The sequence below is a fragment of the Pipistrellus hanaki genome (genome assembly GCF_964339955.1).
Source record: "Pipistrellus hanaki genome assembly, chromosome: 21".
NCBI lineage: Eukaryota > Metazoa > Chordata > Mammalia > Chiroptera > Vespertilionidae > Pipistrellus > Pipistrellus hanaki.
The window spans coordinates 1,248,044-1,274,604 of NC_140523.1; the positions used below are offsets into that span (position 1 = coordinate 1,248,044).

Consider the following 26,561-nt stretch of genomic DNA (forward strand, 5'->3'; position numbering starts at 1 on the left):
ATCCCACCCTCCCCCGGCCCCCATGGTCTGAGTGTGTGCAGGAAGCAACCAATCTATGTGTCTCTCGCACATTGATGTTCCTCTCTCTCTCTCCCCCCTCTCCCTTCCACTCTCTCACTCTCTAAAACAAAAAAACAAACAAAACACAATGGGCAGAAACCTGTTTGGCTCAATGGATAGAGCGTCGGCCTGCAGATTGAAGGGTCCCGAGTTCGATTCCAGTCAAGGGCATGTACCTTGGTTGTGGGCACATACCCAGTAGGGGGTGTGCAGGAGGCAGCTGGTCGATGATTCTCTCTCATCGATGTTTCTGGCTCTCTGTCCCTCTCTCTTCCTCTCTGTGAAAAATCAATAAAATATATATAAACACACACACACACACACACACACACACACACAATGGGGCCCTAACCAGCTTGGCTCAGTGGATAGAGTGTCGGCCTGCAGACTGAAGGGTCCCGGGTTCGAATCCAGTCAAGGGCACGTACGCTGGTTGCAGGCTCAATACCCTGCACTGGTCAGGGTGTACAGAGGGCAACCAATTAATGTGTCTCTCTCTCACATCGATATTTCTCTCTCTCTGTTTCTTCCCCCTCTCTTCTACTCTCTCTAAAAACCAATGGAAAAATGTCCTCGGGTGAGGATTAGCAAATAAATAAAGTTAAAAATAAAGAAGTAAAATAAACAAATGAAAATCTATTACATTGGCCTGGCTATAGTGGCTCAGTGGTTGAGCGCCGACCCATGAACCAGGAGGTCACGGTTCTATTGCCAGTCATGGCCCATGTCTGGGTGGCAGGCTCCATCCCCAGTAGGGGGCGTGCAGGTGGCAGCTCAATCCATGATTCTCTCTCATCATGGATGTTTCTATCTTTCTCTTCCCGTCTCCCTTCCTCTCTGAAATCAATAAAAAGATATATATATATATTTAAATCGATCACTTTGTTCCACATAGCTGCAAGGGAGCCGAGGGAATGAGGGCCTTAACTCCATGGCAAGAGCTGGGGTTGTTACTAAGGAAGAAGGGGAAGACTGGGGAGGCGACCCGCTGTCTAGGTCAGAGTGGTGATGGTGGTTGGAGTGAGTGGCGGCGAAGGAGGGGAAGGGAAGCTTATCTCGTTTCAAGGAATAGATAAAGATAAGTAGGTCAATTTGCCCTAGAGTTTGGTTTGCCAGAAGATAAGGCTGGAGAAACACGCAGAGGCTGGGTTAGGGAAGGTCTCGAACGCCCTGTGGAGGAGCTGAATTTTAGAAGGCATTTCCCCTTGGGACACAGAGGAGAGGAGAGGGACTGGGACATCCTTCGGAGGTGATCATAGCCTTTCAGGAAAGCAACGAGGAGGACAGCCGGTGTCTTCAGGGGCCAGGAGAAGGGATGGAAGAGATACCGGAGAGGCAGAACTGGTCGGATGGAGGTGGGAAGGGAGACATGGCCCCAGGTGGCCGACACCCTGGCCTGTGGCGCGTCTGACCCCATGGGCAGAGACCACAGGGAAGGGTGGAGGAGGCAAGTTGAGTGTCTGCCCGCTGGTGGTCAGTGTGCATCATAGCGACCATTTGGTCATCCTTTTATTAGATAGGATTATTTTTCTACAAGACGGGCAGGCTGGGGAGGACAGGAGACGGGAGAGGGAAAAGGGAAGCGGGCTAAGAGCCAGGCAGGACTGAGACCATTTTGGCATGGTAAGGGTTGGGTACCACCCCTCCCCACCCCCTCACAGCCCCCCACATCTACCTGCAAACAGCCCAGGGGCCGCAGGAAGCACACACACAGCTCTCTCCGCCCGAAAAGGGACAAGAGTCATCGATTCCGGTGCCCACAAAGTTTTCTGAGTTTTTTTTTGTTTTGTTTTTTTTTTATATATATTTTATTGATTTTTCCCAGAGAGGAAGAGAGAGATAGAGAGTTAGAAACATCGATGAGAGAGAATCATCGATCAGCTGCCTCTTGCACACCCCCTACTGGGGATGTGCCCGCAACCAAGGTACATGCCCTTGACCGGAATCGAACCCAGGACCTTTCAGTCCGCAGGCAGACGCTCTATCCACTGAGCCAAACCGGTCCCGGCGGTTTTCTGAGTTTTTGAGTTCCGGCGGATGGTGACCCACCGTGGCAAGGTGGGGCCACAGGGAAGACGTCAGAGGATCCCCCATCCCATGTCGGGGTGCTCGCTGCAGCCGGCAGGCCGGGCAGGGCTGCTGCTGCTGCTGCTGCTGAGCGGTGGGCATCAGCCAGGGTCCTAGGAATCCCCGTTCCCTGGTCCTGCTCTCGGTGATCTGACGTGGCGGTACCCCTTCCCTGCACCACCGACAGCACTAATCAAAATAGACGGCGTGTATTTTTAAAAAGCCGGCAGCAGATTGTCATGGCGATAAATCATTGTATCGCGGCGCTGCCATGGCAACCATGTCCGTGTGTCACGGAGACCAATCAAGTCCTATGTAAAAAAATCTGTCTAAATTTAGGTGTTTGAAAAGAGTTAAAATAGCCGACGGGCCCGGAGAGGTAACGTGGAAACGTGTTGGGGAATCTTGGCTGGAGGAGGTATTTTTAGCCGTTGAGAGAGAAAAAAAAAAAAAAAAAATCTGAATCGCTTATTGTTGTGGTTCTCCATGCGATGCAAATTATAAGTCTCAGCGCCCCTGTTTGTCACAGATATGAATATTATGTGTTACAGATTCGTAAAGGCTTTAATGAGCAGAAGCCTAGAGCGTGCGCTTTCTCTCTCTCCCGCTCTCACTGTCTCATTCGTTCACTCTCTCTTCTTCCAAAGTAATGTAGTCCTAGCTGGTTTGGCTCAGTAGGTAGAGCATCAGCCTGTGGACTGAAGGGTCCTGGGTTCGATTCCAGTGTGTGTGTGTGTGGGGGGAGGGTAGAGGGGGACACGTGCAGGAGGCAACCCATCGAGGGGTGCCTCTCACACCCGTCTTTCTCTCTGTCTTTCCCTCTCTCTTGCGCTCTCTCTAAACATCCATGGCAAAATAGCCTCGGGTGAGGATTTAAAAAAAAAAAAAAAGTAAGCAAGTAATTTACAAGGCGGAACACCGTCAGTCATACCTTTCCCCACGTGCGTCTAACAGCACAGCATTAACGGGATAACAGGTTACATTAGCAAAGCCGAGTTTCCATACTCCTGGCATTGACCCCCCTCTACCCCCCGCCCCCCGAAGCATTTGTGACTGCATCTCTGTGAGCAGGTGCCCGGGAGCCCCAGACCCCCACTCCTCCCTGTATTTCCCTCCTGACTTCAGCTCCGTTCTCCTGAAATGACAAAGCTGTGGTGGTGTTTTTTTCACAGATGGGTAAGTCTTGGGCCGTGAAAGGGACGCCTCCAGGTCTAAGGGAATGACATGGAAACATGCTGCAGGCGACAAAACCAAAATAAGACCTCTGTCACCCCACCTCCCTCTTTCCTTTGGTTTTGTTGAAATAAAAATGTCACAAAAAAAAAATTTTTTTTTTTTTTAGCCTTGACCGGTGTGGCTCAGTGGGAAGAGCATCGGCCTGCGGACTCAAGGGTCCCAGGTTCAATTCCGGTCAAGGGCATGGACCTTGGTTGCGGGCACATCCCCAGGAGGGGGTGTGCAGGAGGCGGCCGATCCATGTTTCTCTCTCATCGATGTTTCTTCTAAGACTATAGAATACGACCTCACCCATTTTACAGAAGGAAAGACTGAGTCACCTTCTCTCTCTCTCTCCCCCCAATTCGGTCTTCAGAACCACTTCTCGGACGGTGTCTCTCCAGGAAACCCAAAAGCCGTGGAGTGTTGACGTTGGTTGTTGAGTGGCGTGTGACACGTGTGTGTGTGTGTGTGTGTGCGCGCACGCGCGCCATAGAGCTGGCAGCAAAGTGATCTTCCTGATTACGTTTTGCTGAGGCTGACAGAAAAGTCACTCGCGTCTCCTGAGCCTCCACCAGCTGGGAAGCAGAGAATGATTTGCAATTGGGCGGGGGGTGGGGTGGGGGGGGGGAGGAGAGGGCGAGCGGGAGGCTGCTTTGAGATTCCCTACGTGGCCATGTTTTCAAACAAATAAATCAACGGGGGGAAACATCTGTAGCACGTGACCAAGCAGAAGAGCAAGGGTTAATATCATTTTGTCCTAAAATATATTTTCATTGATGTCAGAGAGGAAGGGAGAGGGAGAGGGAGAGGAGAGAGAGAGAGAAATATCCAGGATGAGAGAGAGTCATGGATGGGCTGCACGCCCCCTACTGGGGATGGAGCCCACACCCCGGGCCTGTGCCCTGACCGGGAACTGAACCGTGACCTCCTGGTTCAGAGGTTGATGCTCAACCACCGAGCCAGGCCGGCTGTGCGAGAGTTAATATCTTTATTCTATAAGGAGCTCAGGCACATTGCTAATAGCAACACGACACCCCAGCAGATACAATGAGCAACACCTTGTACTTGTATATGTTCAATGTCTAAGAAAAGAAATATTTCCAGCAGGGAAATATGGAAATGGCTGTTCAAACGTTGCATTTTTGCTCAGCCTCCCTCTAGCCAAAGCTATTTGAACAGGAGTCACTTTTACACGGGCCCGGGAGATCAATTCCTGCATGAGTTTAGTTCTAGAGAAACTTTTTACAGAAGTAGTTTAATTTGTAAGCTCTTTTTTATTTATTTTTTAAAAAAGATTTTTTAATTAAAGGAGGGAGGGACAGATAGAGGGAGGTTAAGGAGAGAGAAACATCCATGTGAGATGGAAATATAAATTGGCCTGGCCGGCGTGGCTCCGTGGTTGAGTGTCAACCTATGAACCAGGAGGTCAGGGTTCAGTTCCTGGTCAGGACACATGCCCGGGTTGGGGGCTTCATCCCCAGTGGTGGGGGTGGGGTAGGGGTGAGAGGCATGCAGGAGGCGGCTGACCCATGATTCTGTCTCATCATTGATGTTCTCTCTCTCTTTCACGCTCTCTTCCTCTCTGAAATCAATAGGAAATATATATAAAAGAAACATAAATCAATTGTCTCCTGCACTGTCTCCCCCCCCCCCCCCCCCCGCCAAAAAAATCAGGGATGGAGCTAACAACCCAAGTATGTGCCCTGACCAGGTATCGAACCAGCAACCTTTTGGTGCATGGGACCATACTCAACCAACTGAGCCACGCCGGCCAAGGCTATAAACTCTCTTCTTTTTTTAAAAAAAGGCAGCAAAACTGCCCCCCTCCCTCAAAAAGCAAACAGAAAAACCAACCACCCTGTAACTCCATGTCCTGGACCAGAACTTTTTTTTTTTTTTTAATCTGTTATCCCCGAGTTGCCCGGGAGCTTGGGGCCAGGGCATGGCCTATCCGGCTGTAATCAGCCCCGAACATCTCTGCCTTCTGTTTCCTCCAGGTTATCTGTGTCCTGTGGTTTCGCCGCTTTGATGTCTTCGTCTTGAAGTTGCCTCAGAAGCCGGTAGGTCCGGGACTGGAAAACAAACGCGCGGAGAAAAGGGTTTTGTGATCGAAAGAGAACAGACTCATTGTGTGTGTGTGTTATTATTTTTTTAAATATACATATAAAGATGCAAATCTTTATAAAGTCTTCCCCAGGGGCCACCTAGATAGAGTATATGTTTTTATGTCTAAGAATGGACAAGCTTCCCCCCGGCTACACACACACATCTAAATAATGAAAGGCACTGAAACTTTGTTAATAACACCGAGTTTAAAGTATGATTGAAATTTAAAAATAGATATTTTCAGTTTATTAAAAAATACACACACACAGCCAAAGCCGGTTTGGCTCAGTGGTAGAGCGTCGGTCTGCAGACTGAAGGGTCCCAGGTTTGATTCCGGTCGGGGGCATGTACGTTGGTTGCGGGCACATCCCCGGTGGGGGGTGTGCAGGAGGCAGCTGTCGATGTTTCTCTCTCATAGATGTTTCTAGCTCTCTATCTCTCTCCCTTCCTCTCTGTAAAAAATCAATAAAATGTATTTAAAAAAGAAAAAGAAAAAAAAATACACACAAAACAAAAAACAGAGGGTGAGGACCTAGCTGGTTTGGCTCAGTGGATAGAGCATCAGATCAGCCTGAGGACTGAAGAGTCCTGGGGTCGATCTTGGTCAAGGGCATGTATCTTGGTGGTAGGTTCAATCCCCAGCCCTGGTTGGGACACCTGTGGGAAGCAACCAATCAATGTGTCTCTCTCACATCAATGTTTCTCTCTCTCTCTCTCTCTCTCTCTCTCTCTCTCCCTACCTCCTTTTCTCCCTCCCTTCTACTAGGATATGCAACTAGGATATGAAAATGTTCCGACTCAACTTTGAAAGCTTAAAGAAAAAATTTTTAAATTCATCTCATATGCATAATAAAGGAAGTTACCAAAGGTTTCTATAAACGTTTTATAGGAAATAATCTGAATTTTAAAAGAAAAATTCTTCCCAGAAATATTAAGGGGAATGTCAAATCAGAATTATTTATTCCCCTGGCTTTCTTTTTGATGTAGTCCTTACAGGCAAAGAGCATGCTTGCAATTTGCCAAAAATGGATAATTGTGTTATTTCAAATTAATGGAAATAGGACAACCCGAGGCGGGGTTATGTTATTTAAATGACTATTGATGATCTTAAATTATTTTTAATAAAAACATAGGGTGTTATCCCTGTTAACACAAGAAATTACTTAATCATTAATTCCTTCCATCTGCAAGGGAGCTGAAAAAGTCGACCGCACTTACAAAAGAGGTGTTTCATTTATTTAAAAGGCTGCAGTTTGTGTGTGTGTGTGTGTTGTTGTTTTTTTTATTTTGTAGGGTAGTTATTAAACCTAATCATTTAAGATTCTGTTGAATGCTAGCTGGACAAATTGCACTAAAGAGTGGGGTGTGGAAAGCCTATTTACCGGCAGGAAAGACATCCAAAATGAGGAGGATTTGCAAAATAGGTGCAAAGGCGATCCAAACAATGTTTATTGGAGGTCCTCATGTGAACACAGAATTTTCATCGGACACAGAGGCAATCTGTGTTTCTCTGTTTAATCCTCACTCAAGGGTATTTTATTGATTTGAGAAGGGGGGGGAGAGGGAGGTAGAGAGAGAAACATCGATCGGTCGACTCCTGTACACCCCTACGGGAGGTGGAACCGGAAACCTTTGTGGTGTATAAGACAACACTCCAAACCACTGAGCCGCCCTGCCAGGGCCAAAGGCAGCCTCTCTATCTCATGATGTTTGATACTCGTTTTAGGTTATAACCGAGGACTGCCATGATTCAGAAAAGCTTCCTTCAAATCATCACACACACACACACACACACACACACACACACACATCTTAAAAGCAAAGTTTTCTTTTACATTTGAGTTTTAAACTTTTATATAAAGGAAGTTTCAAAGATACATTTGAGTTTCAAAATTCAGCAGATTTCACTCTTAAAAATTGTATTATTTTATTTTTTTAAATATATATTTTAAATATATTTTATTGATTTCAGAGAGGAAGGGAGAGAGAGAGAGAGAGTATTGAGTATTGACCTGTGACCTCCTGGTTCATAGGTCAATACTCAATCACTGAGCCACGGTGGCTGGGCAAAAAAAAAAAAGTCTTCATTTTAAAATCTTAGTTATTAAAACGGTGATATATTCTACTCTCTCTGCTTTCCCACAGATTTGGGCATTTTAATAAAAACATTGAAAATTAAGTAATACAGCCTCTGGCGTCCTTCCCTTGTGTCTCCTCTCCAGAAACCACTCGGTTGGATCCCCACACTTCAATCCTGCAAAGCTGGACCCCACCCCACTGCCGGTGACCTAGGTGAGGGGCCAGAGGGAGCACCTTCTCCCGCTGGGAACGGGGCCGCCGCCTGTGACCTGGCCCGAGGCTCAGCCACCAGCGTGAGCACCTCCCGCCAGCATCGCGCAGTCCAGACGCATAACCGTGACCTCACTGAGCCCCGCGTCTCACCGCAGGTACGTGCATGGCGCCCTGTGCCTGGCGGGCTGGGACAGAGGCTTACAGGGTGTTGCTCTGTGTTTATATGGGGGAACATGGTCCTACAGCGTCTGGACCCATGAAGGCAACCTCGCTGGAGCTGGGGCCCTGGAGGTCCCAGCACCAAGCCAGGTCCATGGGCCCTGGGCGGAGCTTTGTGGAATGATGCCAATCAAATGGTGGAATGAGTCCATGTAGAAGGAGCTGTCAATCACGTGGTGGAATGAGTCCATGTAGAAGGAGCTGTCAATCAAGTGGTGGAATGAGTCCATGTAGAGGGAGCTGTCAATCAAGTGTGGAAGGTGGCCTGTTTCTGTAGTTCCCACTGAGGGGAACATGGATGTCACAGGTTGTGTTTAGGATCCTGGGGCTTTGCAGGGCTCGTGGTTGGTGGTGGGTATGGGGGTGCCAGCCGGGTGCTGGTCATGCAGGGGTGTTCGGTTTGCTGTATGCTGATGGTTTACCCCAAGTGGTGTCCTCTGATAGAAGCATTAGAAATTGCATAGCCCAGCTGGCGTGGCTCAGGGGTTGAGTACTGACCTGTGAACCAGGAGGTCACGGTGCGATTCCTGGTCAGGGCACATGCTCGGGTTGTGATCCCGATCCCCAGTAGAGGGCGTGCAGGAGGCAGCCGATCCATTATTCTTTCTCCTCATTGATGTTTCTCTCTCTCTCTCTCCCTCTCCCTTCCTCTCTGAAATCAATAAAAAAAGATTTAAAGAAAAAAATTTTACACACACACACACTCACAAATGTCTAACAGTTGTTACTTCTCAGATGGTTAGATTTTGAGCACCTTTTTCTCCCCCTTTGTACTTTACTGCATTATTCAAATATTTAATCGTGAGCAGGTATCGTTTTACAAAAATAATAGATTTTAAAAAAAAGAAAAAGGAAGTCTGGCCTTGACTAGGTTGGCTTGGTGGATAGAGTGTCGACCTGCAGACTGAAAGGTCCCAGGTTTGATTCCAGTCAAGGGCATGTACCTTGGTTTCAGGCACATCCCCAGTGAGGGGTGTGCAGGAGGCAGCTGATGTTTCTCTCATCGATGTTTCTAACTCTATCTCTCTCCCTTCCTCTCTGTAAAAAATCAATAAAATATTTTTTTTGAAAAAGAAACCTACGTAGACTTTTCCAAGTGAAGAAACAAAGAATAAAAAAATAGAGAATAATAAAAATAAAAATACATTGCAATTATTTAGATATACCATTGTGAAAGTAAATGCCAACGAATTAAATTTTCCTATATTAATTTTTTTTGAGGTTTTTTTTTTTTTAAAAAGAAAAACATACAAGTATATTTTACTTAAAAATACAGGAATATTCTGCAAGATGCAGAAAGAGTGAAAAGAATTGGTTGAAAAATAGCAAGCAAACATGATATCAAAGCAGAATGCAATAAGAAAGGGTGAAACAATCAAAGTTAGTTTATTATGTGACAGTAAAAGGCAAAAGAATTAGTAAAAAATGAAAATGGTTAAATTTATAGGCACTAAAACACATTCGAATTGTAAGATAAAATTGTAAGAAGCCAAGTTATAGCAGAAATCCTATTCCACCATAACAAGTCAATGAAGTGTGGGGGAGGGGGAAGGGAATAAGAATTTACAAAATGACAACGAATAAAGTTAAATAAGCAATTTTAAGGTGCAAAGTTGGAGGGAAAACACGAAATATGGAAAACGTTTACAGAAAAAACATTAACAAGACATTCCAATGAAGAAAAAGATACCAAAAAACTATATAAACACTACATTGTATAATATCACTGCAAAAAGTTAATATTTCACTTAAAAATGCAAAAATAACTAAATATCAATGAAACAAGTACATGGTCAGAGAGGAAACTTGAAGCACAATAACAAACCTTTTTAAAATGTGGAAAACAAAGGTAGTACCCATCAAATCCCTGAACTTGAGGGGAAAAAATGTGTTTAGTGCTGACTGGTGTGACTCAGTGGTTGGGTGTTTCCCCATGCACTGAAAGATTGCTGGTTCGATTCCCTGTCAGGGCACATGCCTGGGTTGTGGGCTTGATCCCTAGTAGGGGTGTGCAGGAGACAGCCGATCCACATTTTACTCTCCCATAGATGTTTCTCTCTCGCTCCCTCTCTTTCCTCTCTCTCAAAAAGCAGTCAAAATATTTTTTTTAACTTAAAAAAGGGAAATAAAAACGTGTCTAGAGAAAACTTACTGCTTTAAATGACTTTATTAAGAAGAAAGCAAAATTTCGACAACTAGAACTATACTTCTAAAAAAAAAGAAGAAGCAAGCAAAATCATTCAGGAAAATGAAATTCATGCAGAACGAAACAATTGGGACAAGAAATAGTTTCTGAAATACTAAGCAGAGATCTTTTCCTTACAAAAGACTGAAAATAAAATGAAATCCACTAGCAAATTCAATTAAAAAAAATTTTTTTAGAAACCAGTGAAAATGTAAAAATCAACAAAAAGAGACTAAACATCATTAGGGACTGTGTTGCCCATTTACAGTGGTGATGCATTTGGACATCCAAGTAAAAGAAATGATTTTACCAAAGTTACAGAATTTTAAATGATTCCATGAGAGCCTGAGCAAAGGAATAGACCAAGAGCTAACGGAAGGAGCTAGAGTTAGCCACATGGCTGCCTTTTCCTGCTTCAGAGTCACAAACGAGTTAACTGGAAATTTGAACTAACGCCTGAATTATAACCCATAAAATATTTATTTGGACTATTTCCGTTTATTCTAGCAGGCGAACACAGATTCTGTCCTTTTTAAAATATTTATTTATTTTTATTGATTTCAGAGAGGGAGCGAGCGAGCGAGAGAAACATCCAGGATGAGAGAGAATCATGGATTAGCTGCCTCCTGCACGCCCCCTACTGGGGATGGAGCCCCCAACCCAGGCATGTACCCTGACAGGAATTGAACCATGACCTCCTGGTTCCTAGGTCGATGCTTGACCACTGAGCCGCGCTGGCCGGGCTGATTCTGTCCTTGAAGCTGATAGCTCTGAAGGAAATCTCTCTCTAGATGCAGCTGCATATAAATGTGAAAATTTCTGTAAGTAGAATATGACACTATTTTTAAAAGTATTTTTTACCACGAAAGTTATCTGCCGGGTTTATAATAGGCTTTATCATAGCAATCTGTCCAGGTTAATGTAAATAAAGTTCTGAATAAAACCCCCAATGTAAATAATTTCAGGAACAAAGTTTATATGGCTTTAATAAAAGGCTAAAATATTTTATAAAGTTTAATGGTCTTTTCTCCTAAAAAATATTTTAAAACAGAAATAGAAAAACATTTTTTAACAAAATAAAACATACGAGTCTTTAATCAGTAACTTTTGAAGCATTCTGTTGAAAACCAAATAAAACAAAGAATTTTTTGTTGTTGTTGTTAAATTTTTAAGCCCATCTTTGGAGGTTCTTATTATCCTAACAACGCGTCCAAAAGGCACCAAACATCACCATGGTAAAAATTATTAAAAATTGTTATTTTAAGCTGCACCAGAAGAAACTAAGAATTCCAATGAAAAAATATTAGAAATAAGAAGAGAGCTTTTGAAAGTGTCCAGTAAAGGCGAAATCCACGAAATGCGGAAGTTTTTTTCTGGTAAAAACCAGCACGCAACTGGAAATTGGTTTGAGGCAATCCCATTCACGATACTTGAAAAAATATATATAATATTCCAGAATGACACTAATTCGGGTTGTGCAAAAACTCATAAAGGCTAAACTTTAAAAAGAGATGTAAAGAAAAACAACCAAATCAAGTAATGGGGGGAAAAAAGAATATATTTTCTCACATGTTAAGTTTTATCAATAGATCTGATTTGATTTCAATTAAACCTCTAAAAATACTTACAAAAATCTGGGGGGAAAAAATATATCCCAGTGTTAGGTCTCAAAAATAACTATGCCTGAATGGTAAATACTATTTTAAAGATGTTTCCTCTTGATGAAATATCAAAATCAAAGGAAAACAAAATATATGGTTATGGAAAAAACTTTGAATACACAGCTTAGTGACAATCAGAAAGCGAAAAACAGTTATGGTCTTGGTTAAAAAACAGAAACAGATTTAAACACGATAGAATGTGGAGGAATAGACGGTAATATACAAGAATTTGGAAAATGATAAATACAAAGCATGTGGAGAGGGAATGATTATTTAATGAAGGCATTAGAAATCAAAATAAAGAAAAAAATTAACTTTAGACCCTGACCTTAAACCTACAATAAACAGTGAGCAGATTCAATGGTAAAGTAATGAGAATAATAATTATGATAGGGACGTGAGGAGAACACAGAATAGTGCAATTTATGAAAATAGCTTTGGTTAGTCAAGCCGTGGGAAAAGTGGATGGACAGAATTTTATTTTTAAAAATAGCATAAGATTAAAAAAAAAAATCCTGTAAGTTGGAAAAATAAGATAGAGGATAGGTAAATGCTTATTCCCTATAATAGACTACCAATGCATATACGTTCATTAGGACAGAACCAAATACCAGTGTTCAGGAGACAAACGTGAAAAGAAAAGAAATCGTTTATTTTTTTATTTTATTTTTTAAAATATATTTTATTGATTTTTTTTTTACAGAGAGGAAGAGAGAGGAATAGAGAGTTAGAAACATTGATGAGCGAGAATCATCGATCAGCTGCCTCTTGCACACCCCCGACTGGGGATGTGCCCACAAGCAAGGTCCATGCCCTTGACCGGATCGAACCCGGGACTCTTCAGTCCGCAGGCTGACGCTCTATCCACTGAGCCACACCGGTTTCAGCTGAAAAGGAATAGTTTAAACAGCACACAGCCCTCGTAGGAAACACAACATCTGACGAACTCACCGCTACATCCTTCGACTTTAACTCAGTCAACGTGTCATCGCACACCCATTCAGTTCACATAAAGGAAAGCAAACGACAAGCCCCATGGCCGGCTGGTGGGGAGACATGGGACCCTGGTTGGCTGGTGGCCATAAAAATTGGTTCGTTTCTTCTGAAGAGGACCTGGACCGTGCATATCCCACACAAACAAAAGAACTTCCCCTCGGGGGGAAAAATAAATCTGCCTTTCAGAGTTGATTCTGATGAAATTAATTAAAAAAAAAAAAGTATAGACAGCCCTAGCCAGTGTGGCTAAGTGAATAGAGCATCTGCCTGCGGATGGAAGGGTCCCACATTCGATTCTGGCCCTGGACACATGTCCAGGTTGTGGGCTCGATCCCCAGTAGGGGGCATGCAGGAGGTGGCCAATCAATGATTCTCTCCCATCATTGATGCTTCTCTTTCTCCCGCTCCCTTCTTCTCTGAAATCAATACACACACACACACACACACACACACACACACACACACACAAATATATATATTAGAGGCCCAGTGCATGAATTCGTGCATGGGTGGGGTCCAGCCAGCCTGGCCAGGGAAAGGGGACATGGGCAGTTGGCCGGCCTGCCTGCTGGTCGAACTCCTGGTTGAGGGGACAATTTGCATATTAGCCTGTTATTATATAGGATATGCACTTAGTGGCCAGGTTATTATGTGTTTAGAGATCATCATAATCTGGCTACTCAGTGTATATTTTATTTATTTATTTTTTAAACTATATTTTATTGATTTTTTATAGAGAGGAAGCGAGAGGGATAGAGAGTTAGAAACATCGATGAGAGAGAATCATCGATCAGCTGCCTCCTGCACACCCCCTATAGGGATGTGCCCGCAACCAATGTACATGCCCTTGATCGGAATCGAACCCAGGACCTTTCAGTCCCCAAGCTGATGCTCTATCCATTGAGCCAAACCAGTCTCGGTTCGGTGTATATTTTAAAAAGAAGAGAACTTAGAGTACAATGAGGAAAAAAAAAATAGCCTCATATTAAAAAAAAAAAAAAAAAAAAAGATCAGAGTGTCACTTTTTGAAATTTATTCTGAAATTCAATTTTGTTTATTTTTCAGGAGGTTTTTCTTAGATAACTTGTCGGAAAGGCATGATTGATTGCTTGTGACTTGACTGTTTTAAAAATGAGGATCCTGGAATTTAATAAAGTGTATTGTTTTCTCATGGGCTTAAGACATCGAGACAGAAGATCCCATTCAAATGTGACGTTTAACCTTTTTCATTTTCCCCATAAAAATCTCATCTTAGTAAGCTGGCAAAAGAAATAAATTCAGCCAACCATTTTCAAGACAGAGGCTAGCTTTTTGTCTGCTTTGGAAACTCTTGCACACACAGAGATGTCTCCATACATAGGAGAATGGATAAAGCATGGATAGGAAAATCAGAAATTAGATGGACATCTGAGTTTCAAACCTTTCCAGTTGGACAGCTTAATTGTATAATCTAAAGCCACAGCCTGGCCGCCGTGGCTCAGTGATTGAGTGTCAGCCTATGAGCAAGGAGGTCACGGTTCGATTCCCGGTCAGGGCACATGCTGGGGGTGAGGGCTCAATCCCCAGGAGGGGGCAAGCAGGAAGTAGCCCATCTATGATTCTCTCTCATCATTGATGTTTCTCTCTCTCTCTCTCTCTCCCTCCCTCCCTGCCTTCCTCCCTCTCCCTTCCTCTCTGAAGTCAATAAAGATATTTAAAAAAATAAAACAAAACCACAGGTACCTAGGATCTATTCCATAAACCATATGTATGTTTTATAGTTGAGCAGAAACATAAAAAAAAATAGACTCATCGAGAGAGTGGGGACTTTGAGAGGTAGAACATCAAAGTAGAAATTGAGGCAGACGATCAATGATTCTCTCTCATCCCTTAGGTTTCTGTATCTCTTTCTCCCTCTCTCCTTCCTCTCTGAAACCAATAAAAATGTATATATATTTTAAAAAGTAGAAATTGAGCCGGGACCTGTTTGGCTCAATGGATAGAGCGTCGGCTTGGGGACTGAAAGATCCCAGGTTCAATTCTGGTCAAGGGCATGTACCTTGGTTGCAGGCATATCCCCAGTAGGGGGTGTGCAAGAGGCAGCTGATCGATGACTCTCTCTCATCGATGTTTCTGACTCTCTATCTCTCTCCCTTCCTCCCTGTACAAAATCAATAAAATATATTTAAAAAAAAAAGTAGAAATTGAACAGGCAAAGGATTCCTATTTAGAATGCATAAAGAATTCATCTAAATCAATAAGGAAGAGACCAAAGCATCCGTTTTAAAAATGGACGAGGCATTCAACTGGTAATAGCCAGAAGAGGAAGCTGGAATGACCAGTAAGTACAGGAAGAATCTCTCAGCTCCTCAAGCTGAGGGGGGGAAATGCAGCTGAAAACAGAGGAGGCATTTTAGACGCGTGAAATTCATGAAAATAAGGTCTAACAGCATCGGGACCGAGCACAGAGGCAGAGAGCAAAGTCTGCCTGGTAGGAGTGTGAATGAGGGAAGCCAGGCTGACGAGTCATTTGGGAAAATCTAGGGTGATTGAAGAGGTCCCTTCCCTGTACATACTTCAGAGGAACTCTTACACACATGCTTCAGGAGAGAGGAAGGAACAGTTAGAATCATCAGGGATGAGAATCATGGATCGGCTGCCTCCCACACGCCCCCTGCTGGGGATGGAGCCACAGTGCAACCCGGGCATGTGCCCTGCCTGACCGGGAATCGAACCGTGACCTCCTGGTTCCTAGGTTGATGCTCAACGCCTGAGCCTACCTTTGCCCACCCCTGCAGGGCCTTGGTATTTAATAGCATTTTCCGTGATCGCATGGCTTTCATACAGGGGGAAATGCTTCCGATTTCTTGTTTTCTCCGTCTGTACTCCTCCCACCAGCCGGTCATTGGCTGGTGGAAATCCCGGTGGCCCTCAAAGCCACCACCCCTGTCCCTGTTGGCTCTGAAGGTAGACATTCCTGTCCGTTTTCAGCTCAGGGCTCCCTCCAGTCATGGCTAAGGCTTTCGCTTCAAATCAGTAACATGGCCCTAACCGGTGTGGCTCAGTGGATAAAGCGTCGACCTGCGGACTGAAAGGTCCCAGGTTTGATTCCGGTCAAGGGCCTGTACATTGGCTGCGGGCACATCCCCGGCAGCTGGTCGATGTTTCTCTCTCATCGACATTTCTAGCTCTCTATCCCTCTCCCTTCCTCTCTGTGGAAAATCAATAAAATATATATTTTTTAAAAACAAAACAAACAAACAAACAAAAACCCAGTAGCATGTTGGGGAACGTGACTTATGAGCCAACATCACTACCATGTTCTGCCCACATCCTTCTCCCTCTTGGCCAACCGTGTGTTAGACAATGTGCCTGCAGCATAACTCACGTTGTCAGCAGGATGCTTAGGACAGCCGTGTGGGTCAGAGTGAGGAGTTGGGCAAGGGGAGCCGCTAAGTGCCTCTCCCTCGGGAGTGTCAGCGAGGAGCGGGGGTGGGGTGGGGGGGGAGACCATGGATCCGCTGCCTTTCTGCACGCCCCACACAGGGGATCGAGGCCAGTAACCCAGGCATGTGTCCTTAACAGGGAATGGAACCGTGACCTCCTGGTTCATAGGTTGGTGCTCAACCACTGAGCCACACCGGCCGGGCCGTATTTTCATTTCTTTTGGTTAAATTGCAAGGCGGAGAGTTGCTGGATGATAGGCTCGCTGTCTGTCTAGCCTCTCAGGAAACTGCCGGACGGTTTGCATAATGCCTTCTTTATTAGGGACTCCTGGGACCTGTGAGGGGAATTCGCGTACACGTCTTTTGTCGGGGGATTTGGTTCGGCCTGGAATCATGCTGATCTCTGGAGTTTCTCCGGAAGGAGACCTTCCTGCTATCATTTTCCTGGTTCTTCAGAGTCCTGTATATGCAGAGCTTGGAGTCTGGCAGGACCCCATTGGAAAACTGGGATGGTCTCGCCTGTGGCTTTTCTCCATGTATTTATATATTTTTAAAATATATTTTATGGATTTTTTTTTTTTTCAGAGAGGAAGGGAGAGGGAGAGAGAGTTAGAAACACTGATGAGAGAGAAACACACATCAACTGCCTCCTGCATGCCTCCACCTGGGGATGTGCCCGCAACCAAGGTGCATGCCCTTGACCGGAATCGAACCTAGGACCCTTCAGTCCGCAGGCCGACGCTCTATCCACTGAGCCAAACCAGTTAGGGTCCATATATGTTTTTAATCATCTTCTTTCATAGGTTGGACATACAAAGATGTGAGTAGCCTGTGTGTTGGTTATGAAGCATAACTCATCGAACTGGGAGTGCGTATTTCTAAGAATATTCCATTGTCCGTGGGCCTCTCCCCCGTCCCTCCCAGAGGGGACCAGAGTCCTGGGTTTTTGCCTTCTTTAGGGATCCTCTTGCTAAAACACAACACCCTAAATACCTCTGTCCATGCATTTCATTCTTTTGCTTTAAAACATTTGCCACCTGTGTTTGTTGTCCTTGCTTTAAAAAAAATGTTTTTTTGTTTGTTTGTTTCTTTTTATTGATTTCAGAGTGGAAGAGAGAGAGAGAAACATCCATGATGAGAGAATCATGGACGGGCTGCCTCCTGCACACCCCCCCCCCCCCTTCCTGGGGATGGAGCCTGCAACCCGGGCCTGTGCCCTGACCGGGAATCGAACCGGGACCTCCTGGTTCCTAGGTCGACGCTCCACCACTGAGCCACACCGGCCGGGCTGTTGCCCTTGCTTTTAAGAGCTTTTTCAAAATGGTGTCTGTCATTTTGTGCAGTGTTTTAAAACTTGCGTTTGTTTTTTTTTTTTTATTTAAAAAAAGGAAAGTTTTTTTTTGTTTTGTTTTGTGTTTTTCTTATCATTGTGTTTCCAAGATCCCCTGCTCCGTGCGGCTGTGTTTTGCTCAGCATTGCTGCCGGAGAGCGTTGCCTTCTGGGAATAGGATACAATGCATTGTGTTTCTACTGAGACGTGTCCATTGTCAGCTGTGCTCTGCCTCATATTTTCCCTTCCTATAGATTGCATTTCGGCGGGGAGAGAAGTGCGGGAGGGGTTGGGTGAGTGGAGCAGAACGATTCCACATCCAGCTGCTTCCAGGCAAACACTTTGTAACAAATGAGAAGCGCAGGGAAACCCTCGCGGGGAGAATGGCGTGGAAACAACGCAGTTCGCAGTTCGGTGCCTTGTCCGTGGGCTGGTGAGGCAGAGAGACCACGCACTGTTTGGCCCCAGGGTTTCACTCCCGAGGCTGGAAAACTAAGTCTGACTTTCGGCAGGGAGAGGGGAATCGTTGAAAAAGAAAAAAAAAAAAAATCGCCTTCTTTGTCCATGTGATGGAGTTAGAGCTGAAGGACAAACTCCATTTTGAGTCATGAGTGTCTAACTTCACTGCCTGCGATAGCTTAATCTTACTGATTTCCTGCCACTTGAGGACAACACAGACATTAAAATATATATACCCTTTTCCCCGAAAATAAGACAGTGTCTTAAATTAATTTTTGCTCCCAATGATGTGCTAGGTCTTATTTTCAGGGGGTGTCTTATTTTTCCATGAAGAAGAATACGGTACACATTTATTGATAAATGAAAACAAAGGACATTTATTACCTGTCTACGGTACGGTAGTACGGTCGTTGTCGACACAAACCAGACAAACTGTGAATCCTACAGTATCAAGAAGTTACTCATTTATTCAATGACAATCATGTCATCATCTTCTGGAACATCATCATAACAATCCAATTCCTGAATTTCCTGGTGAATTCTTGTGACTCCATTTCTTTCAGAATCAGTGGGCCAAATCTCTCATGTTTAGCCTAGGGGGGGGCCTTATTTTCGGGGGGATGCCTTATATTTCACTCAGAAGGAAACCTGTAAGTAGGTCTTATTTTCGGAGGATGTCTTATTTTCGGGGAAACACGGTATATATAAAAGGGAAAGGGTTTTTTGTTAAACAAACAATGGAAATAAGTAAGGATTTCTCCTTATTTATGTATCTCCTGCCCCGAGGGCCCCCTAAACCGGAGATTTTATTATGAATCCTAAAACTATAGTGTGTGGCATTTAAAGATTTTTAGATTAGCATCCGTCTTTTAAAAGTCAGCTCTAAAACTTCTGCCTGGATTTACAAGTATGTGCTTTAAAAAAAAAATGCTAAACACCCAATGTAGCAAGACTGTAAGAATATTGATTTTTTTTCTCCCTTTTCACTAAAGTGCCGATGGCTCCGTCCGCGTGCATACCAAGCCTGGTGCAGGGAGCCCTCGGAAGAAATATTTTAAAACCCCGTGGACTTGCATTTCAATCATTCCCACTTTTTTAAACGACACAGGCTACCCTGTAACTTGCTTTTCTTAAAAGATCCTCATAGACTTGCTCCTTGGTGCCTGTCCAGATCCCCGAAAACTGGAACATCTTAGGGAGAAAGAGAGAGAGAAAGAAAGAAAAAGAAGCTGAATTTCACTCGGGCAAAAACAATCCCATATGCATAGCTCTCTTCAGAAAAAAAAAAAAAAAAAGTAAAAAAAAAAAAAGTTCACTTTCCTTCTATACAAGGGACTCACTGAAAGGAGCTCAAAAAACGGATCCAGAGGGTAAATAGTGGGGGTGGAGGTGGGGGTGGGGGTCCGGGGAGGCCAGGGCGCCATGGAGGATAGCTTTTGCCTTGCGTTTAGCTCTGAATTAAAAACAAAACAAAACAAAAAAAATCCCCAAACGACGGGCGAAATGGTGGACACTCTTCCCGTATCCCTCTCCCTTCGAGCAGAGAAGCCGCCGGCCAGACAGCCTGGCCGCTGAGCAGACAAACACCTCCATCTGGAAGTCGGGGACGTGGGTCAGCCGCCTTCTTTTTATTTATTTTATGGATTATGGACGCCCACGAGCCGGAGTCCTGGAACCCCATCACATGGAGGGCGACGCGGGCTGCTCTCCTTTTTTTTTTTTTTTTAAAAAAAAAATATTTTATTTTATTTTTAAGTCCACGTCTTTCGAATTCCCTTTCTCCAGCCATTTCTATGCAGCCCCCCTTAACGGACCCGGTTGGTCTGTCTCAGCCGCCTAGGTGGCAGCCCTGGGGCGCTCTGGCTTTGGGGAACCCTCCTTGGGGACGTTTTGGGGACCCCCCAGAGGAGCCCTGGGCTGGGGGGCTGGTGTCTGGGCCCTTCCACAGCCAAGGAAGCCAGAGGGAGGTGTCCGCGGGGGCCCCGGGCAGGTGCGGGAGGGTTTGCGTCCTGACCACCGATCACGCGCCTGTGCAGCGGGTTCCAAGGTCCCTATTCCGATCAGGGAGACAGGCCCCCTGTCCCCGACCTTTGGCTTTGGGGGCCCCCCTAGGACACACCCCCTAGCCTCGGGGCCGCCACCGCAGCCCGCACCGTGCACGCGCTTCGGCCGCTCCCCGCAGCCGTCCACGTGGTGGAGCGCCGAGCGGCGCGAGGAGCGTTCGGGGAGGCCCGTGGGTCCTCGAGGCCACGCCAGCGCGACCCAGGCGCGCCGGGCCCCCCTAGTCCGGGCCCCCACGTTTCCTCTGGCGGAGGGCAAGCCTGCCAGGGCGCCCGCTGCGCCCCCTAGCGGTCGGCGCTGGCACGCGCCCCGGGCGCGCGGGGCAGCCTGTCTGAACCTCAAACCCCCCTCCTCCCCGTTCCCCAGCTGCGGGTCGTCTCCCCTCGCATCCCCAGGCCGAGCCCCACGGGCCGCGCCCTTCCCCCCCGCCAGCTCCCCGCGAGCCCCGCAACTCTGGGCTTCCTTGCGGGGGGGAAAGCGCCCGCCGCCTCGGGAGCCTCGGGGTCTCTCCTTGCTCCCAGGTGCGCCCCTCCCGCCCGGCTCGGGCTTCCCAGCGGGCTGCGAAAAAAAAAAAAAATGCCGCATGCATGCACGCACTTCTGTATTTATTTTGCAACAGCTGCGAGAAACAATGAAGCTTTTCAAGAAACGAGGGAAACGCGCTCTCCAACCGCGCTGTGTTGTTTTTCAATGAACCTCTCTCTCGGGCCCCGCATTCCCTCCCCCGCCCATCCCACCCGTCTCCCTCCACATCCCACCCCTCTCCCTCCCCTTCGCCTCTCCCCCCGCTCGGCCCCCCTCTCCCCGGCCCGGACTGGCGCCTGGGACATTGTTTTTGGAGTCTTGCGGGAGGGGGGCCGGAGCGGGGAGGAGGGGGCGCGCGCGCGGGCGGGGAGCGGGCGTCCGGGTGCGCGCGGGCGGGGGGCGGGGGCGGCGCCTCTCTCCTCGCCTCTCCGCGCCCTGCACCTAGCGCTCCGGCTGCTCCGGCCGCTCCGGCTCCGCTCCGCACGTCCCCGCGATCCAGTTCTCCGGCTCTTGGCGCGCGCCGGGCTGGGCCGGGCCCTGGGCGCGCCGCGGCGGCGGCGGCTGCGGCTCCCGGGGGCGCGCGGAGCGGGTGCGCGGACCCCAGAGCGAGCGCGCCAGCCCTCCTCGCCAGTGTGTGTGGCAGCGGCGGCGGCGGCGGCAGCAGAGCGGCGAGGCTGAGGCTCTTGTTTACCAGCTATTCACTCCGCGCTCGGCGGAGGGGGGGAAAAAAAAAAGGGAAAAAACCTGCGGACACGCGAGCGCACCGGGCGAGCTCGGGAGAGAGGCGGGCGGGCGGGCGAGCCAGGGGGACGCAGCCCGTGCGTCTGCCCCCGGCGCGCCCGTGCGGGAGCCCGCAGCCCCTCGGCCCCGCTCCCCCGCGTCGGGGGAGCTCCTCGGCTTTGACCTTCAGCGGAGCCGGAGCCCCCACGCGCGGGGCCGGCGGCGGCGGCGGCAGGCGGGGGCGGACGCGGCGCGGGCGGCCCGCCGCTTTGTGTGCGCCCCGGATTCGGGAGGCGGGCGGCGGCGGCGAGCCCGCAGGACCCGCCGGAGCGGAGCCGCTCATTCATTTTTGACGCCGCATCTCGCGGCCTCGCCCGCGCCCGGCACTTGGGGCGAAGCTTGCGAACTGCATCGCGCCCTCCCCGCCGCCCGGGCTCAGGCAGCGGGCAGCCTCCCCCCGGGGTCGGGGCCGGGACGGATTTGGGCTTTGCCCCCTCTCGGTGCAGTTGCCCCCCCCCCCCCATCTCTGCTTTGAAAATGGAGGCCGCCGCCGCCTCCGAGCGCTCGGCCCGGTGCGCCCCGCGTTCCCCGGTGCGCCCAGCCCTCGGCCGCCGCTGAGCCGCCCCCCGCGCCGCCCGCCCCGTCCGCTCCGCCTGCGGACTCCCGTCTCCTTCGCCCTCGCCTTCGGAGAAGGGGGGCGAAGACAGCGCTGGTGACTCTCCCTTGCCCTCCCCACCCCTTTTTTATTATTTTGGAGAAAGGAGAGTGTTGTCCCCAGCCGCAGGGATGAAGCCCGCCCTCGGAGGGGGCTCCCTGGCCTCGCTGTGGGCGCTCCTGTTCGTCGCCGCCGTGCTCGCCGTCTGGCCGACGAGCGGAGAAAGTGAGTATCTGCCCGCCGCCCGCGGAACTTTTCCACGGACGGGCTGCGCCCTGTTGGCGAAAATCCGAGGGGTCGTGGCGACCGCCCCCCCTCTTTACCCGCCCCCCCACCGCGCGGGAGCGGCGGGGTGGGGCGCAGAGGGGCCCGGCGCGGGGGCCCGGGCTGGTGACTGACCCCCCCCCCCGCAAGAAGGGCCTCGGGGGCTTTATCTCCGATGTCCCGAGCGTCTCCGAAGCGCTCCGTGGCCCGCCAGGCGCTGGGACGCGATCGGGGAAGTTTGCGCGCGGCCGGACCCCGCCGCCCGCACCCCGTCCCCCTCCGGGCGCGGAGAGGACCCAGCGCGGCGCACGGACGGCGGCGGGGACCGCGCTCCCGCGGGCGCGCCGAGCCCTGGCAGCGGGGCAGACTCGGTGTCTGCTGGCGGGGAGCCCGCTGGCCGGGGGGTGGGAGGGTCGGGGGGGAGAGTGCAAGTTACCCTCGGGACCCGCACCCAGCACACCTCCCCAAACTCCTCCGCGCGGCCTCGCGTTTGGCCACGCGCCGGGCACCCCTCGGCTCTTGAAGCTTCTGGGCCTTTCCCGTCACTTTCGCTCGCCCCCGGCTCCCCAGGGCCGCGCGGTGTGTGGCTCGGAGGTGCGGGGAGAGCGGTCCAGCCGAGTGCCGCATCCCGCTGCCGTGCAGCCCCGAGAAGAGGGCGGGGGGGGGGGGAAGAAGGTGCGAAAGCGGGGGTGCCCCGTGCCAACTCCGCGCTTCTGGGGAGCGCGTCCCGCCCGGGTCCCGCGGGCTCGGGGACCTCCCACTTGGTAGCCCGGCTGGAGAGGGGGTGGCCACGCGGCACCCGAGCGCGCGAGTGGGTGTGTGTGTGGCTGGAGCCGATGTGCTTGCAACGTGGGGGTGCAGGCGCCGCACCCCCAAAACACGAGGACCCCTGGATGCCGTGGCTCTCCCGCCGGAGTGCGAGGCTCGGGGCGGCGGAGGAGAGAGGAGAAGAGGAGCGTGTTTTGTTTTTGCGACGCGCGCAGCCCTGCTGGCCTTGGAATTGAGGCCAGAACAGTGGGGCGCCCCCCCTTTTGTCGTCCCCCCCCCCGCCCCGCACTTCCTTTGTACATAGTTAATAAGCAATATCTCTCCACACGCGCTATCGCTTGCAATCTGATAGCTTTTGTTTGGGTAGCGTCGGGTAGGGGTAGGGAAGAGCGGGGAGGGAGGGGGGAGGGAGGAAGGGACGGAGGGGGGGGAGAGAAAGTTACTGTGTCTTCTCTCCCCCCCCCCCCCCCCGCTCCCATGGGCTGCGGAGGGAGGTGAGGAGGGGTCCTGGAACTCGCAGGGAATCACAAAGGCGGCTGGCGGCCACACTGTGGAAGGTAAGGCAACTTGGTGGCGATGGAAAAGTTTCCATGTGCGGGCGCAGAGCGCGGCTGGGAGCGACGAGGGCGCGCTCGTGAGCGCGTGGTTGCCAAGGGTAGGTATGCAGGTGGCGCCACTTAAAACACACACACACACAACCCAGCCCTGAGCCCTTAGCCCTGAGGAGCGAAGGGGACAATGCCGAGGCCTGGGGGCCATTTCTGTCTAAGCACACCCTCCCGCCAGGCCCGGAGAGCCGCACGGAGAGCAGGGTTTTTAAGATCGAATTCGCGCGACGAATTCTGCGTGGAGTTGAGGCGAGCGTCCTCCTGCTCCTTTGTTTGCTCAACTTTCAGCTCCCTGGGTGGGGCCAGAGGCTTAGGGTTCCCTCCGTCGGAGGCGCTCAGATCTGCATTTTGGGGGATGAGGCGGGGTGCGGGGGGGAGGGGGCTTTTAGCCTTGAACAGCCACGTAGTAAAGTTTGGAAAAACGCCCTAAAGTTTGGGAAAAGGCCGGAGACCGAATGCAAGGAAAGATAGTTCCTGCCCTTGAGCCCCCCTCCCTCCCCCCCCAGGGCTGCGGCTCTGGTTTTGTGATTTCACGCGAGTCGCTTCTGAAATTCACAAAAGGAGGGGACGGTCTTCAGGAAAATACATTCTTTCGGACAGGCGTTTTTTTTTTTTTTTTTTTTCTGGGAAAAAAAAAAAGGCGGGAGGAGGAGCGGGTGTCGTGGGTTTTTCCAATCCCACCAGCCAAAGCCGTTCTCTCCTGGAGGCCTTGAAATGGTGGGCACCAGAGGCCGCCATTTGGTGGCCGATCGAACCCCGCACCCGCCCCTCCCTGCAGCTCTGGAATTTTTAAGGGGCTTTAGGATATCTATCCCAGAGCGGGCATCCATTCCTTTTTTTTTTTTTTAAGCCCAGAAGGTGCTAGAACACAACTCTGATACAATGCCCAGAGGACCCGATCAGTCTGGCTGGGATTCTCTGGGCAGGCGGTCGGTGGAGGGCAGTCATAAAGAGTGGGGTGGTGGGGGTCCCCCATTGTGTTGGCCTACCCTGGGTTCATGGGAACCCAGGATGAGCCAGCCATAGGATGAGCTTAGAAAAAAACACACAAAACACCCTCGAAGTTAGACCCCTGGGCGAGTTGGAAGCAGAGAAGTCACCAGGAGAGGCGGTTTCTCACCCATCGACGTGGACAGAGCGTCTCCATGAGGTTGGGGCCCTAGGCGTGGTGGCCAGCTAATCGGATGTTCTAAAAAAATAAAAATAAAAACATGAAGTGCACTTTTACACATACGTGGCCATCTCCATAAAAAGTGCTGAGTCCCTTCTCTGTCCCAGACGCAGCTCTGGTCAGGGATGGGACGGGGTGCCCCTCGGAGTGGGTGTTTTATCAGCAGCAGAAGGTGTTGGGGACGAGCCCAGTAGCACAGGCCAGTGTGCAGACGCCTCAGAGGGGGGTAGCCCGGGACAGGGCCCTTTTGCTGGGTCAGACGTGCAGGGAGGATCGGAGAAGGCAGACCTTGGGGAAACGGGGGCAGGTTGGCGGCCCCGAGAACCTTAAAAACACGCAAAGCGAAAGGAGTCAGGCCTGAAGGATCACGTAGCGTGTGGTCTGGTTCCACGTATGCAGAACTCGGGGAGCCAATCCAGAGAGAGAGAGTAGACCAGAGTGTGTGTGTGTGTGTGTGTGTGTGTGTGTGTGTGTGTGAGAGAGAGAGAGAGATAGAGAGAGGGGAGAGGAGGAGAGTACCCAGTTTTTTGGGGGGTTTTTTTTTGGGGGGGGTGATAAGAATGTGCTCATACAACCCTCCAAATATACAGAACATGAGTGACTTTTATGGTATGTGACTTCCATTTCAACAAACCGGTTCTTTCTTTCTAAAGACATGCGCGAAGGCGGGGAGGAACGCACTGTTACCTAGGGCTTAGGTTGAAATCCTCAGGTGCGTTAGGCCCACAGGTGGGTGCCTGGCTGGCCCTGTCTGAGGGAAGGAGTTTTGCCACAATTTACAATCACACCCCTAAGTGATCCCCGGAGCTTGACGCTTGGGGCGGATAGTCCAGCCATCCGAGGGCCTTTTTTTTTTTTTTTTTTTTTTTTTTAAATCACATGCATTTCCCACCCTGTGGCCATTTCGTGAAAGGAATCCGGGAGACATGGACAGCCAGGGGAAATACAGAGTTCAAATTCAAAATGGAGGAGCTGGATGGGAACACACACACACACACACACACACACGCTCACACACACATGCTCACACACACACACACACACACACACACACACACGCTCACACATGCTAGTCAGTTTTGTAGCAGGAAAATTCTTCACCAAACCCGAAGCACTGTTGGTCTTTTCCAAGACGAGAGTTTAGAAGCTGAGTTCGGATGGCTTTTTTTTTCTTCTTTTTTTTCTTTTCCTCATATTTCCAACTCCTTCCACATGTTTTCCAACACAGAACTGAAGGCTTGTTGTGAGAGGGGTCTGGGATTTTCACTTTCTTTTCTGATATCCCATAGGAACCACCCCGAGATAGTAAAGACTGAGGGAAGAGGTGCTGTTCATTTGAATGTAATGGGTTTTTTTGTTTGTTTGTTTATTTTTTGTTTTTTAATCCCTTAGTTGCTTATTTTATTTTTTTGCACAGCTTTAGCATCTGAGCTGGAAAAAGCATCTTAGTAACCTGCAGCAGCTATGCAGGCATAGTGCCCTTAAAAATTTTTTTTTTTCTTCTTAAGGAGCAAAAGATGTTTACAATCCAACAAAGGCGTGTGTGTGTGTGTGTGTGTGTGGTTGCCATACTGTTCTGCCCTTCTCCAAATTTACCTTGGCCCTTAAATAGGAAGGGATGCGGCAAAGAATTGTTGTTTACGTTTGTTTGGGGCCTTTGTTTTGGCTGAGTTCACCGGACAAGAATGTGCTTCCTCTCCGTTACTGTTGCAAGAGCCTGGCCGGGGCAGTAAATGCAAATGAAATGGATCGTTTTCACTTGTTGCCTCAC

At 49.1% G+C, this 26,561-nt stretch overlaps 2 protein-coding genes across 2 annotated transcripts in view; both read left to right on the forward strand.

Annotated features, from left to right (window-relative positions):
• Window positions 1–26,561, forward strand: part of TTC23 (tetratricopeptide repeat domain 23) — a 995,109-nt gene that overhangs the window by 52,715 nt on the left and 915,833 nt on the right. The window lies entirely within an intron of this gene.
• IGF1R (insulin like growth factor 1 receptor) overlaps window positions 21,185–26,561 on the forward strand; it is a 92,192-nt gene continuing 86,815 nt past the window's right edge. Inside the window, exon 1 of the mRNA XM_084869339.1 lies at window positions 21,185–22,204. Coding sequence (XP_084725465.1) covers window positions 22,111–22,204 — 94 coding nt within the window. The 5' untranslated portion in view covers window positions 21,185–22,110. The remainder of the gene's footprint in view (window positions 22,205–26,561) is intronic.